The following is a 14023-nucleotide window of genomic DNA, read 5'->3' on the forward strand; positions in this document are numbered from 1 at the left end:
CTTCAACAAGCGAGGCTTCGAGAAGATTCTGTCCTTCATTTTGGAGGACGAAATTGAAATTGAAATTGAGATTTGGATTTGGATTGGGTTCTCTGTAAACTTCGACGGTACTCAAAGTGGGACTTGAGATCGAGGAAGGAAGAAGACGAAGAGGTTGTCTATATCATTACTTGCTGGTGTTTTTGTTGCAGTTAATAACTTGATATTAATGGATTTTGAGTTTGAGTTCGAGTTTTGGTGGAGGTGTGGGTGTGGGTGGTGACGGAAAATGAAATTCAGGGTTTCTGTAAGGTCTTCTTGGTTCTTCTTGTTCATTACCCATTTCACAACATGTTTGCATTGATGTTGTTGAGGCGATTTCAAAGGAGGAATGAAATTTTGTGTTAATTCGATCTGATATATCTGTGATTGTTTTGCAATCCAAGTCTTTGTGCTTTCTCTGTTGGACTTGGAGGTGTTAAAGAGGCCATCGACCTCGCGGCCGAAGTTGATAAGGTAGTGGGTCTCCTCCTGGATCCAATGCACAGCTTGCTTCTTTGGGGCGCGGACCTCATGGTCCTCGCCGTAGCTGCTTGTGTTGCCACCTGTCGCGGCGGTGGCGGCAGCTAACTCCATGGTGATGTCGCGGTCAGGGGAGGAAGAGGCGTGGGCAGTAGACCTGTTCGTGCATTTTTTCTTTATGTTAATTATAAAATTCATTTTTAAGAATTAATTATGAAATTCATTTAAATTAATTATTTTATTCATAAAAAAGCAATTTGAGGGCATATCAATCATTTACTTTTCTTTTTCGGCCTCACATGTGACACACGTGTCAACTTGATGGTACTGTGACAGAAAGTTGACATAGGTACTACGTTGATAAGAAAATATAAGTCCAGGTATCACATCGATAAGTTTGAAAGCTCAAGTATCATTTTAAAAGTTTTTAAAGTATCTAGACACTGTTCGTACATTTTTCCCATATTGGAATAGTTAAACTATCAGATCTTTTAGACCATCCCCATGTTTGGACAAAATCAGTTTTCCGGAAAAATTTTAAAATGCATAACTGAAGATCATATCCAATGGGCCTTTATGGGCTGCATCATCAAGCGGGCTTAACTACACACGAGCATGAAAGAGCCCAACCCAAAGGTTTCAAGTGGCTACAAATAGCAAATGAGCCACACAACCCACCCACAAACGCAAACACAGAACAGTCTGCGAGAGAGAAGAGCAAAGAGAAAGCAGAAATGAGGAAGTTCGATCCATGGCCGATTTTCTTCAAGCGAGAATGGAACCGGAACTGGCCTTTCCTGGCTGGGTTCGCCATAACCGGAGCCCTCATCACCAAGTTCTCTCTCGGCCTCACTGGTAACCTCTCTCTCTCTCTTCGATCTCTTCTTTTTTCGAATCTCCAAACCAAAACCCTAATTTTTTTTTTTTTGCTTGATTTGTTTACAGAGGAAGATGCCAAGAACTCACCCTTCGTTCAGAGGCACAAGAGGTACCTTTTCATTCTTATCTCAGAATTCAAATATACACTTGTTGTTATTCGATTGCAATATAATGATTCTCTGGTATAGGCAATACGGTAATGCACCTTATTTGAATTGGGCTCTTTGACTCAATGATTAATTGTTTGAGAGGGTGTAGAGTCTAGATCCTGCTGCGTACAATTTTTGTTTGTCGTTGCCAAATGAGACTAGGCATTTGAGAAGTCCAGTTAATTTTGGCGATTAACTTGACTTGGCCAAAATTCGGTTGTTACAAGTTTAACAATTCGGTTGCTGCCAAAATGGCCAATTTTAATGCCTGGAAGTGAATTCTGCCTTCTGAAAACTTCTTGTTCTACATATATTGTTTCAAGTAAGACCCAATGGTTAAGTCTGGATGTACGTGGGGTTTGCTGCTACAGGATGGAGTTGAGATTTTGAATCACAACCTGCCCCTAAATGGGTTGTCTTTAACCTTAGATCTCGACCGGTCATTTACATCATCTCTTTTAAGTTCTTGATGCATGTATTGTTCTTTGGTCTTCGGTTAAACCAATACTTTCTCCATTTCCACTATGAAAACCAATTCTACTACCACATACATCTGCCCTCTCGGTTCTCTATCAGAGGGGCATTCGGTGGTTACAAAAGTTCGTACCATTCCGAGTGTTAATCCTGAGATGTCTTTCTTCGTTTTCACAGTATAGAGATGGTATTGGGTAAAGAGGTTTTGGAAATTATACTGTGATGGTGTATATAGGAACATTTACTTTCCCTACTTGCAGTTAAGAAGGTATGAGTTTTAAAAATATTAATGTGATTACCTACATGAAAATATATGTTTCCCACTTGCATGTAAGGATATATGTTAAGAGGACACTTTTTTATAACGTCACTGCCAATGCTCAAATATTTTGCAATTATGTAATGTCAGTGATTCAATGTTTCAACTTCTCATAGCCTACTTCAACTTTTACATGCAAGTGATGCAATATAGATATATCCAAGTTCTTAGGATGTTAAGTTTTGATTAGTGCTATTTTCCTTTGCTTTTTGTAATTTGGCCATATATTTTGAATAAAGTTTGTGTATTCACCAATAACAAGTCATAGCATTACTAGAGTCTCTCTGAATCAGTAAGTGCAATTCGTTCCTTAATTCTTTCTTTGTTTTGTAGGTGATTTCTGGATGCCGTTGTGACTACCTTTCTTCTCGTGTTGTGAAGGGGAAGATAATAACAAAGAGTGATGTTCAGGATTCTCTGTTTTTGAATTTTCTGTCTTGTTTATGATGGCTTGAATAACATGAGAAGGAATACTTCTATCCATTGGTTTTGAACTTTGTGTATTTGAGCAGACCAATCTTTCAAAGTGAAACTACAAATTGTGCTATGTTCATGTTATTATAGCTGATCTCATTATGCGTTCTTTCATGATTTCCTGCTGAAGCCAGTTTCATGCATCTTCATTCTTCTGATATAAATAATTGCTAAATCAGTTTAGGAGATCTGAAGAATTTTGTAGTGAGTGGAAAGGCGCAGGTTTTACAGTCTCGAGTGGATGAAATTTTGAGTTATATCCATGCTCCGCCATTTAATTGAATGGCGGGTTAAAGATTGTGCTCCAGAATGATTTTGCTTACTTCCAAATACTTCCAAAAAAATGCATCGATTAAGGCGCTTTTTACTCCTCTGTTCTCAGCTTTTTATGCGTCTTTTCTGAGAACAGTTCAAATCAGATTGAAGAGCTTCAGGAAAAGAGATAAACCAGTTAAAACATCTTGCACATAGAATTGTAGGCTTTGTGAAGACCAATAGGAATAAGTATTGAACGGACAAGAAAGTATAATTTCATTTTTTATTATTGCAACAACAAAATTGGGGGTTCCTAGTAGCAGACTCGATTGAGAACAACTTTCAAAATTCAAACTAAAAACAGTGCTGAATCCCACATTTTGAAGCATGAAACAAAAGAAAAAAAGAAGATTACAAGACACTAATTCTTATTTTCTGTTACGGCACAATGAAAGAAAACACACACATAAGCACTATTTGGTGATCGGGAGCTGTTGGAGACGAGCATACTCCAGCAGTCTAATAGTCAAACATCCATTCCACGGTCAAAACCCAATCATCTGTATTTCCAGTAAAAGACAATCAGTTCTTTTTGGCTGCCCCGAGCCTCAGACGGAAATCCTCCTCCATTAGAGGCAGACCTTCCCTCAACTTTATTTTTGGCTCCCATCCCAGCAATTCTTTTGCCTTTGTGATGTCGGGTTTCCTTTGTCTTGGATCATCAGGAGTGTTCTCCACCCTCTTAATCTCTACTTGCGGGTTGATGAGCTGCAAAGTCATATGCAAAATAATTGATTCCAAATCCCTCCCTCAGAAACCACATTAGATAGTTTTCCTTTTTGCATCTGAACCACATTAACTTTCATTGGTGGTATATTCATTTCAACTAAGCACTAATACCTGAAGAATTTTCTAAACTTACTTACCATGATCACATATCTAAAATCTAGCTAATATAGACAAATTACTCAGCAGCTCAATGATTCTTTAAGAACTAAAGAACAGCTTACATTATTTTTGTATTCAGTAAGCATGTTACTTAAGAACTATCTTATAACAGCCTATGAAGGGAAGAGAAACAATAAAACTTACCTCCTTCACTGTCTCTGCGAGTTCAAGCATCGTAAATTCACCTAGTATACAAAAGCGACTAGGTCAGTAACCATATGAATACAACTATAGTACTAATAATTTATCTAGAACAAATGCACATCCCATATCATATTTTCTTAAGTTTACCTGGGTTTCCAATGTTTATGGGTCCAGTGTGCTCTCCTTCCATGAGACGGATGAGGCCATCAACCTAAGACATTTCAAACAAGTAATTATATTCCCAATACATTGTGATACATGGCAGAATGTAAAGTCAATTATGTTTCACATACCATGTCAGAGACGTAACAGAAACTGCGAGTTTGAGTTCCAGGGTTTTGGACCGTCAATGGTTCATCTCTACAATGTTGAAACAAAAAGTAGGAATTAATGGAAAATAAGAGGGATTAAGCTTATCCAGTAATCCACTGATGGAAATCTCATTTCTATGCACAAAATAACAACTAGACAAACATTAGGTGTAGCTAAATCCTCAACATCAAACACATCGACACCATGTCTGACTATGAGGCCAGTGGTCCAGGTATGGGAAGTCATTTTCAAGATACAAGGTAAATAATGAGGTAAAATTTGGTGTTGCCAAAAGCTTGATCATCACTTAGCTTGAAATGATGCCACAGAACATGCTGGTTTGCATCTTTTTAACAGAAATAGGTTGAACCAGTAAGTCTTTGTTTTCTTTTTGCATCATTAGAACCACGAAACATCCTAAGGACTCACCGAAGTGCTTGTGCTATAAAGTTGCTCACTACACGCCCATCATCAATATTCATGCGAGGGCCATATGTGTTGAAGATTCTGGCAATGCGTATTTCTGTCAAAGAGAAAGTCAATTAATCCATCAAGCAATAAAGAGAAAAACATTTACCGACTTCACCATTGAAAAAAAAAACACCAAAAGTAAGTCGGAGGAAATAGGAAAAGAGAAATGAGATTATACCTATCCCATGTTGCCGATGATAGTCAAACATCAAGGTCTCAGCAACTCGCTTGCCCTCATCATAGCAGCTCCTCACTCCTGTTGTCATAAGATGCATTGTTCTCATTGAGATCAGGTTCTCATGGACTTGAATGATTCTTAAACTAGGAAAGCATTTAAAAAATAAAAATAAAATTCTGCCTTCAAATGTTTTACAAAATCATGTTATAAGTCAGCAGATTGGGTATCTCAGTCTCCATAACCATATGCCCAATATGGTAGCAAAATGCTGAAGGTTGGGCTGTAACAACACACTATAGGGCCCTAAAGATCACATTTTCCTATACTTTCAAATGTAAAGCTCATGAACAGCTTGGAATTTCCAGAATCTCCCCCAAGGAAGTCCGCCTCAAATGAGTTGAGAAAATTTAGAGTTATTCACAGAGAATGAAAAAAGTGTAACGGTCATTGTGCTTCTTGCCATATGTATCTCCCCATTAATTATATATTGTACACAACATAATCTTCTTGGATCTGTCAGAATACAGCAAAGTTGAGGAATAACTTGAGATGAGCACTTACCAATTGGGTTAACATTACCCCAATAGCTTTCAGGTTGTGGGTGCACAAGGGGGTCTCCATATACCTCTGAAGTTGATGTCAGTAAAATCCTGCCCAGAAGTATATACTTAACAATTTGGTGGTATTCAACTATAATACAAATGCAAAATTAATTACCCACCTCGCTCCAACTCGCTTGGCAAGTCCAAGCATGTTTAGAGTGCCAATCACATTTGTTTTTATTGTCTGTTGGAAATCATAAGTGCAAATGTTAGATGTCTAGAGATTTACCATAAACTTTCAAATAGTTTTATGTTGGAGGTAAAGAAAGAACTTACATGATTGCACAGGAAAAAGAGAAAAAGGAAAGTAACAATGACATATTTATACATGAAAGCCATATAATAGATTGTGAAATGATCTAACAGCTTTTGCAGGGATAAGGATGGCAAATTTCCAATCACATGACTGACAAAAGCCATGGTTAATTGAATATTACAGCTGATTAAAGGAAAAATGTATCTTACTCATGAAAACGTCAAACTGTAATTGGTATAGGCAATATGAGTCACGTTTGACAGGAAGATGATACATGGCAGGTCTATTTTAAAAGTAAGATCTTGATGTTTAATGATCTAAATCATCTATGTACATACCTTTACAGGATTATATTTGTAGAAAATTGGAGAAGCTGGGCATGCAAGATGGTATATCCGATCAACCTCAACCAACAATGTTTCAGTGACATCTATAACAAGGAAAATAAGCATTCAACATCATGGTTCCAATCAAAGACATGCTTTTGCAAAGACTCTTGACAAGTAAACTAAAACTACTTGAAAGAACATGATGAATAAACCAAAGTGTATGTACCATGACGAATAAGCTCAAATCTGGGATGACCAATCCATTTTTTAAGATTGTCCTTGGAGCCAGTGAAGTAGTTATCAACAACAATAACCTGAGTAGAAATTGGAGACAATGTTATATCATGACTTCAGAAAATTATCCCATGCATGCTTCATACCAAGTGTCAGTTTATTTTTGATTGTTAGAGGGTCTAGCCATTTTAATTTATCTATGTACTTAATGTTATAAGAAGTTTCCCTACTATATATATACATTTGCAAAAAGGTCTTCAACACTATCAGCTGAAAACTAATACTAAGCATTCTAGAAAAAAACAATAAAGAAAAAAAAAACCAAATGCTGACCTCATTCTTTTCATTTTCCATTAATCTGTCAACCAGGTGAGAACCAATGAATCCAGCTCCTCCAGTAACCAAGATTCTCATATTGGACTGTCATCAACAATGAAAGTACACAAAATAGAGCATTAGAATCAACCTATGATAAACAAGACCATACCATTGTAATGATGATACTTATCAGCCATCTAATATTAAACAAAGCTACTTATTGAAATACATGGTAGCATGACTGATACAAAACTCTAACGAATACATCTCTGCTCAAGCAAACAAAGGTAGCAGAGCATTTCACCAAAACTTCAAATGAGCTAGATCTTGCAAGTTGCAATAAGGATGAGCAATATTTCTTTGTGATCTACATACTTACAGACATGAGGACACAAGCAGAGGTTTGACTGTGGGCAATGGGGGTAAAACAGAGAATTGCAAGGAAAGATATCAATACCTAACCTCTACAAACCCATCTGGATGATGTTCTAAAATATGCAACACCTACTCAAAGAATTCTCAGGAGACATCAAAGTTAACAGACTACCAAGCTTTTTGGGGGGCAGCTGAATTTTGAAGATCTAATAGCTCGAACAAATTGTACGGGCAATGCAATTTATAGTAGCAAAGGCAGAAAAAACAAAATCTTGCAATTGCCACAGTTCTAATAATTAAGTTTGCGTTTGCAGTGAGTAAATGCTGACAGAGAAATGCAACAACTTAATAGTGCAAATTCACAGCCACACAATGATATCTACAAATCAAGCTTGTAAAAAGTAATTCATAATAACCCAAAGGATAGATGAGTGATTGAATAGGAAAAGAACCTGAAAAAATTTGGAAAAACGCAGAGGGGATGGCAAAGGAGGCGGCTTTGTTGTAGTCTGGTGATCCCCATTGGAAGAATTGGTTGCCATTTTCTTAGATCCCCTCTAAAATCCAAATACCTATAACAATTCACCCAACAATCAAACTGGTAAACAACATAAATACACTACTGGAACTGTAATCTCAAATTGACAGGTGCCTTAAAATCACACAGAGACTGAAAGATACTTTTTTTTTTTTTTGAAATGAAAACTTTGTAAATTTCAACTCCCAAGCTTTAGAAAAAGATTGGAGCTTGAAGTAGACCCGTAACTGCAAATTAGCCTCAGATGAAGATGACCCAAAACCCTGAACACCCTTTGGATCCACAAAGTCTAGTGATCAGAACCCATATTTATAGTCCCAAAAGAATTCCCAAAAACCGAAACTTCTACCAAACATTGAATTTTAATATAGAAAGCTAAATGAATTAAATAAAGAAAATCAAGAGAGACTTCAAATTCACGGAAAGCTCAGCCTTTATGATAGCTCCTCGATAACAATAATTAAATTTGAAATCACCACCAAACTATATTCCCTTATATATCAATTATATTTGTTATTTTCTCAAGCAAAGAAAACTGAATTTGATAATCAAGCTGTAAATATTTACTTTCTACCAGAAAAAGGTAGTAATTGTATTAATTACCTTCTGAAACTACAGAATCTGTGGGATTAATTGGGTTTCTGGGATTAACTAGTTTAGGAGGCCTAGTAAAGAGGGTGATTGGATAAGCGATTTGAAATTGAAATTAGTAAGTGGAGTGATTACAGAGAGGTACCTAGGGTTCTGATAAGTACTAAATCCCAAGACAGATGCTTTGGTATCTAGAATCAACCATTCCACTTCTGTTCAACTGGTGGTGGTCTCTTCCTGACTGGTTACCGTAGGTTGTCCCTTGCGTTGTTCTGAGGGCTGGAATAGGATGCTCTTTGCATGAGTTTGTCTTTATAGGCTTACGCATCTGCGCTACTGCCACGTTTACAGTACAAGTACACGGGTGGGGTGAAACTTATGTTTTTTATATATTTATTTTGTGGTAGAAAAGAGAGTTTTGGACTTTGGAAGCGGAAATTTAATAATTTACGTCATTGTGTGATAAAATAACCAATCTGTTGTTGACATGCAAAAGAAGATTTTCTTACTTTGCACAGTACGTTGGTTATCAAAGATCAACGTAAACAAGAAATTCTATATACCATTTCAAACCATTTGATCTAATGGAGTGTTCACCAAAAAATAATGACAATTCCTGAATCACTTTCAACAGCTCAAACATAGTGTTTCTTTGGCCCAATGCACTAAATCTAGGGTTCATCCTCGCAGAGAAAGTGAGAGACGATGGAAAACAATTTGGTTGGTGAGAGGAAATGGGTTGGGTTGGTATTGGCGAGGGATACAGCAAAGTAGGAAGGATATGCGCTTAGCTTCTAATTCATTAACCAAAGAAATATAATTAAATCAATAATGTTACGATTGACCGGTTTAGTGACATTAATAACTGGATTTTTTAGAAACTAAACTAGAAATTGATACAAATTTTTAAATCTACTTATTGCGATATTTTCAACCAAACTAAAAAGTCAATCATAATCATTATCATTGCCAATATTTCCTTAATTCCGTTGGCTCAATCGAAATTGCCACAAATTAATCGGATTATAATATGTGTCAGTCTTTGTGCAAACAATTTTGCATGCATAGAGATACATTATTTTTGTATTGGGAATCTTTGTACCCGGCAACGGCCTCCTGCCTCTCAATGGGAAGGCGCTCCTCCAGATAATCTGCCCTCGCCTTCCATGACTTGGCAGATTCTGCAGCTTCCCTCTCGGAGTCCCGGGTACTCCCTAGCTCATCCTTTCCCTTGGCAAGTTCACCCTCAAGATCCGCGATCTTCTTCTTGGCTGCCTCCAGCTTGGGTACTCTCTACCTTCTTCTTCAAGGAGTCCCGCTCTTTCTCCAGTTTTGCTTTCTCCCCATGAAGATACTTCACTTGCCCGGAGAGGTTGCTAACTTCTTCGTTCAAGTGAGTATCTTCCTCACTAGCATCGATCGCGTACACGTTGAATAGTGCCTGTAATACCCCGTTAGTACGTACCAATAGTACAGGCAAAGTTCATCAAACAATAAGAAATTTCAGTACCCGCATCATTGATTCCCGGGCGATACGACGATTTGCCTGGGGAGAGTTGTCCTTCGCTCGTACCTGGTCGAGGTCGATGTCTTTCAGGTCGGCCAGCATCGAACGCACGAATTTCTCGTCAGCAACCCCGTACTCGCTCAACAGCTGCTTGATAGGCTTCTTGGGGACTACTGGTATGCCCGGGGACAGAAGTGCAAGCGATGGCGATGGTTCTGATCCCGGATGACTCTTTTTCAGCCTTTTCAGCCCCGCCCCTTTGACATCCCGGCCAGTGTAAGTGACCACCTTATTATCCCCGCTCCGATGGCGGTGCCTCTGGAACCTTCTCTTCTCACCAGGAAGCAAGACGTCCTCGCTTCCAGCTGACCCGGCAGAACGGGAGAAAAAGGAGCCAGATACCGGCGCCTTATCTCGTCCAGTATCGACAACAGTAACCATCTCCCCTACACCAGGCTGCTCAGCCAGGGTAATGGAAGCTTCAGGATTAGGGTTCCCGTACTCTTCATCACCAATCTCTAGAAGAACTTCGTCAACAGAGCGACCCGTAGCTTTCGACGCCAAGTCAACGTCAATGTGAAGGACGTCTTCTCCTTGGCTCATCAGCATTTCCATCAATTGATTGTCATCCATCCTGTCGTATTCCTTACCTTTCCGGGGTTTCCTCTTCGGCGCTTTCACTGCAAGTAATCTGAAATGTCAGTCATCAAATACAAAATATACACATATAGGTAGTAACTGAAAAATCAGCCTCACCGAGGAGTCTCCCTAGGCCTAGCCTATCTAGTATGGAGTATTGGATGAACCTATAGGAGCTCCTTTCTTCTTCACTCCACACAGCGTATACCCAGGCTATGCGTTTTCTCTCAACCTCGGACAAGGAGTAAGACTGGTCCCCGATGACCTGAAACGTACACGTTAGGTACCATTTCTTATTCCTAATCTGCCAATGTCCTCCGGCAAGAAACATTTTACTCCTCCACCTCTTGCTCTGAGAGGTGGGCAAATCGGTAACTAGGGGTTTGAAGTCCCGGGCGGCGAACGTTACGGTACCTTGATAAGATTGCTTCCTCGAGTATAAGACTCGGTACACGGCTCGAAATTCGTTTATGGTAGGCCACCCTTGCTGGCACAAGTCCCACATGGCCATCATACTCAAAACTTGCCGCCAGACATTCGAAGTCAACTGCCCCGGTGACAGGTTCAGCATCCATAGGAGATACTGTAGGCACCGGGGCAGCGGTAACGATAGCCCTTGGTGGAGCTGGTTCTCGTGCAACGCCACCCATCCCGGAAGAGGATTCGCTGCCAACTCCCCATCCCTGAGAGGCCTAAGTTCTACCTCGTCCGGTATTCCCCACTTCAGCCTCATCGCAATGATCTCCTTCATTGTCATACTTCTTCCGGGATCGTCGCACACGGTCCCGTCTGCTAGGACGTACCTAGGTTTAGGTATAACCTCGAGAATAGCTACAGTAACCAGCTGCATCTCCCCGGCAGCGTCCTCGCTTTCATCTCCATCAATATCCTCGCTACTCTCTGAGAAAACCCCAGTCGAGGATCCGGTATTCTCTGCTAACTCCACATGGGTACTACTACGAGCCAGGTACCGGTCAATATCTGCTTCCGCTTGTCTCGCGGAAGATTGATATAACGATCCCGCATCCCCAGCCTTGGTTTTTGATTTCATCCTAGAGCTATGTCAACCCGGGCCTCAAATTCGCTATCTGGAATCAGAAACGCAAGGGTTAGCCTGAGTCTAGATCTATGACTTAGGTGAAGCGCGGATCACTCCCCACTTCAAACAAAACCCAGAAATCTAAAACAACAACAAAGAAAAACCTAGGAAAACCTAGTTTTTCTCCAGAAACTACCTATGGGCAACCCACACTAATATTATTCCTGTTCTTTTTTACACACGCAAACAACGCACAAAAAAGCAAACGCACAACAAAAAGCATCCATGGCAGAAACAGAAACGACATAACAAACAAAATCATACAAACAAGGCGAGAGAGATCTAACCTTTTCTCCAACAGGCGATCGATCGATCACACTCCGCAAGTATGCACACTACTTCTCCCTTAGCTCTTCTTCCTTTTCCTCGTTGCAAATCTTCAGAGTTTTCTGAGAGAGTTTTCGCAAAAGTGAAGGGAAACAATCAGTTTCCCTCTTAAATTCAATCTCCAAGCATCATAGCTGTTGAAGACGAAAGGCCTTCAACCATAGGATCACTACACGTGTCCCACACATCTTCCCACACCTCGAAACCGTCAGTTGATGGGATGGACAATTACTGCACAGCCCACTCTACCCCACGTGGCTAACATGCACCACCAACCCTTCCAGGTATCAAAGGCCTAAGTCCTCATTCTACCCTTCTGGGTAGCAGAGGGCCAAGTCCTCATTCTACCCCATCGGGTACCAGAGGCCCAAGTCCTCATTCCACCCCATCGGGTACCAGAGGCTTAAGTTCTCATTCTACCCCATCAGGTATCAGAGGCCCAAGTCCTCATTCTAACCCATCGGGTACCAGAGGCCCAAGTCCTCATTCTACCCCATCAGGTACCAGAGGCTCAAGTTCTCATTCTACCCCATCAGGTATTAGAGGCCCAAGTCCTCATTCTAACCCATCGGGTACCAGAGGCCCAAGTCCTCATTCTACCCCATCGGGTACTAGAGGCTCAAGTCCTCATTCTACCCTATTGGGTATCAGAGGTCCAAGTCATCATTCTACCCTTCCGGGTATCAGAGGCCCAAGTCCTCATTCTACCATTCCTGGTATCAGAGGCCCGCGTCCTCATTCTACCATTCTGGGTATCAGAGGCCCAAGTCCTCATTCTACCCTTCTGGGTATCAGAGTCCCAAGTCCTCATTCTACCCTTCTGGGTATCAGAGTCCCAAGTCCTCATTCTACCCCATCAGGTACCAGAGGCTCAAGTTCTCATTCTACCCCATCAGGTATTAGAGGCCCAAGTCCTCATTCTACCCCATCGGGTACCAGAGGCTCAAGTCCTCATTCTACCCTTCCGGGTATCAGAGGCCCAAGTCCTCATTCTACCCCATCGGGTACCAGAAGCCCAAGTCCTCATTCTACCCTTCTGGGTATTAGAGGCCTAAGTCCTCATTCTACCCCATTGGGTACCAGAGGCTCAAGTCCTCATTCTACCCTTCCGGGTATCAGAGGGCCAAGTCCTCATTCTACCTTTCCGGGTATCAGAGGCCCAAGTCCTCATTCTACCCCATTGGGTACTAAAGGCTCAAGTAGGGCTGTCAATGGGTCGTGTCGGGTTAAGGTATTTGTCGTGTCGCAAAATATAAACCCAAACCCAACCCATTTAATAATTGTGTCAAAAATTTAAACCCAAACTCAACCCAACCCATTTATTAAACGGGTTACCGGTTTCCAACCCATTTAACCCATTTAATAAATAGGTCGTGTCTTGTTAGACAAAATGATACATTTAAGCGTTAACAATGAGACCCATTTAAATAAAAAAATGCATAAATTAATTAAATTCACTAAAAACTCTACAAGACGAAGAATATAAATAATTATATATAATTCATAAATAATTAAATCCAATAATTAAAAAGCGAAATATTTCAAATTGTTTAATCTTATGATAAAATACTCTGAACGTCCAAAATTTCAAGAAGAAACATAGCACAATTGGGTTATACGGGTTCACTTCGTATTGGCGGGTTGACCCGTGGCAGACCCATTTATTAAATGGGTCATGGCGGGTTGACCCACCGCCGACCCGCTTTTTAATCGTGCGGGTTCAACCGGCTTTATTTCGTGAGGGTTTCGAGTCGTGTTATCGGGCCGTGTCGGAATTGACAGCCCTAGGCTCAAGTCCACATTCTACCCCATCGGGTACCAGAGGCTCAAGCCCCCAGGAAACCCCACTTGGTACCGGAGGCTCAAGACCTCCAACGGTACCTAGAGGTTTTCTTTAACCTTTATGGGTTAAATTGGGAGCACTGTAGATTAGCTACTTACAGCGTAACCCGCTCAAGACATCTCTTGCACGGGAACTTGGGGGACTCCCTACAGGCACACCAGTGCCAAACCTTGTGACTAAAATATTAAGTCCCCACCCAAGAAACATCTTGAACGGGAACTTGGGGGACTTGTACATATTAGGGAGTCTTCACTAGGTTTG

General features: G+C 40.6%; 2 protein-coding genes across 9 annotated transcripts; one reads left to right on the plus strand and one right to left on the minus strand.

Annotated features, from left to right (window-relative positions):
• The first annotated feature begins 1173 nt into the window (after positions 1–1173).
• Positions 1174–2910, plus strand: LOC112201898. Its single transcript, XM_024342822.2, has 3 exons — positions 1174–1356; positions 1447–1489; positions 2656–2910. The coding sequence occupies exons 1-3, from the start codon at positions 1236–1238 to the stop codon at positions 2657–2659; spliced, it is 168 nt and encodes a 55-aa protein (XP_024198590.1). The 5' UTR covers positions 1174–1235; the 3' UTR covers positions 2660–2910.
• Positions 2911–3303: 393 nt separating this feature from the next.
• LOC112165421 (UDP-glucuronic acid decarboxylase 5) lies at positions 3304–8646 on the minus strand. Of its 8 annotated transcripts, XM_024301912.2 has the most exons (14): positions 8493–8612; positions 8360–8421; positions 7671–7790; positions 6859–6945; positions 6518–6605; positions 6301–6392; positions 5826–5890; positions 5666–5754; positions 5105–5182; positions 4885–4978; positions 4437–4503; positions 4291–4354; positions 4144–4184; positions 3304–3819 (listed from the first exon to the last, which is right to left on the minus strand). In XM_024301912.2, the coding sequence occupies exons 3-14, from the start codon at positions 7758–7760 to the stop codon at positions 3634–3636; spliced, it is 1041 nt and encodes a 346-aa protein (XP_024157680.1). In that variant the 5' UTR covers positions 7761–7790; positions 8360–8421; positions 8493–8612; the 3' UTR covers positions 3304–3633. The 8 variants fall into 8 exon arrangements, with proteins under 8 accessions (XP_024157680.1, XP_024157679.1, XP_024157678.1 ...); XM_024301911.2 differs by lacking the exon at positions 8360–8421 and having other exon boundaries at positions 8493–8646; XM_024301910.2 differs by having other exon boundaries at positions 8360–8493.
• Between the last annotated feature and the right edge of the window lie 5377 nt (positions 8647–14023).

The sequence above is a fragment of the Rosa chinensis genome, chromosome 5 (assembly GCF_002994745.2).
Source record: "Rosa chinensis cultivar Old Blush chromosome 5, RchiOBHm-V2, whole genome shotgun sequence".
Lineage (NCBI taxonomy): Eukaryota > Viridiplantae > Streptophyta > Magnoliopsida > Rosales > Rosaceae > Rosa > Rosa chinensis.

Excerpts from the sequence above, each read along its gene's own strand:
- LOC112201898 (XM_024342822.2), top strand. The coding sequence starts at position 1,236 with ATGAGGAAGTTCGATCCATGGCCGATTTTCTTCAAGCGAGAATGGAAC. Across the intron at positions 1,357-1,446 it reads GTTCTCTCTCGGCCTCACTG|AGGAAGATGCCAAGAACTCA; the intron begins GTAACCTCTCTC and ends ATTTGTTTACAG.
- LOC112165421 (XM_024301911.2), bottom strand. The coding sequence starts at position 7,760 with ATGGCAACCAATTCTTCCAATGGGGATCACCAGACTACAACAAAGCCG. Across the intron at positions 6,393-6,517 it reads ATTTGAGCTTATTCGTCATG|ATGTCACTGAAACATTGTTG; the intron begins GTACATACACTT and ends TCCTTGTTATAG. Across the intron at positions 4,504-4,884 it reads TTTATAGCACAAGCACTTCG|AGATGAACCATTGACGGTCC; the intron begins GTGAGTCCTTAG and ends TCAACATTGTAG.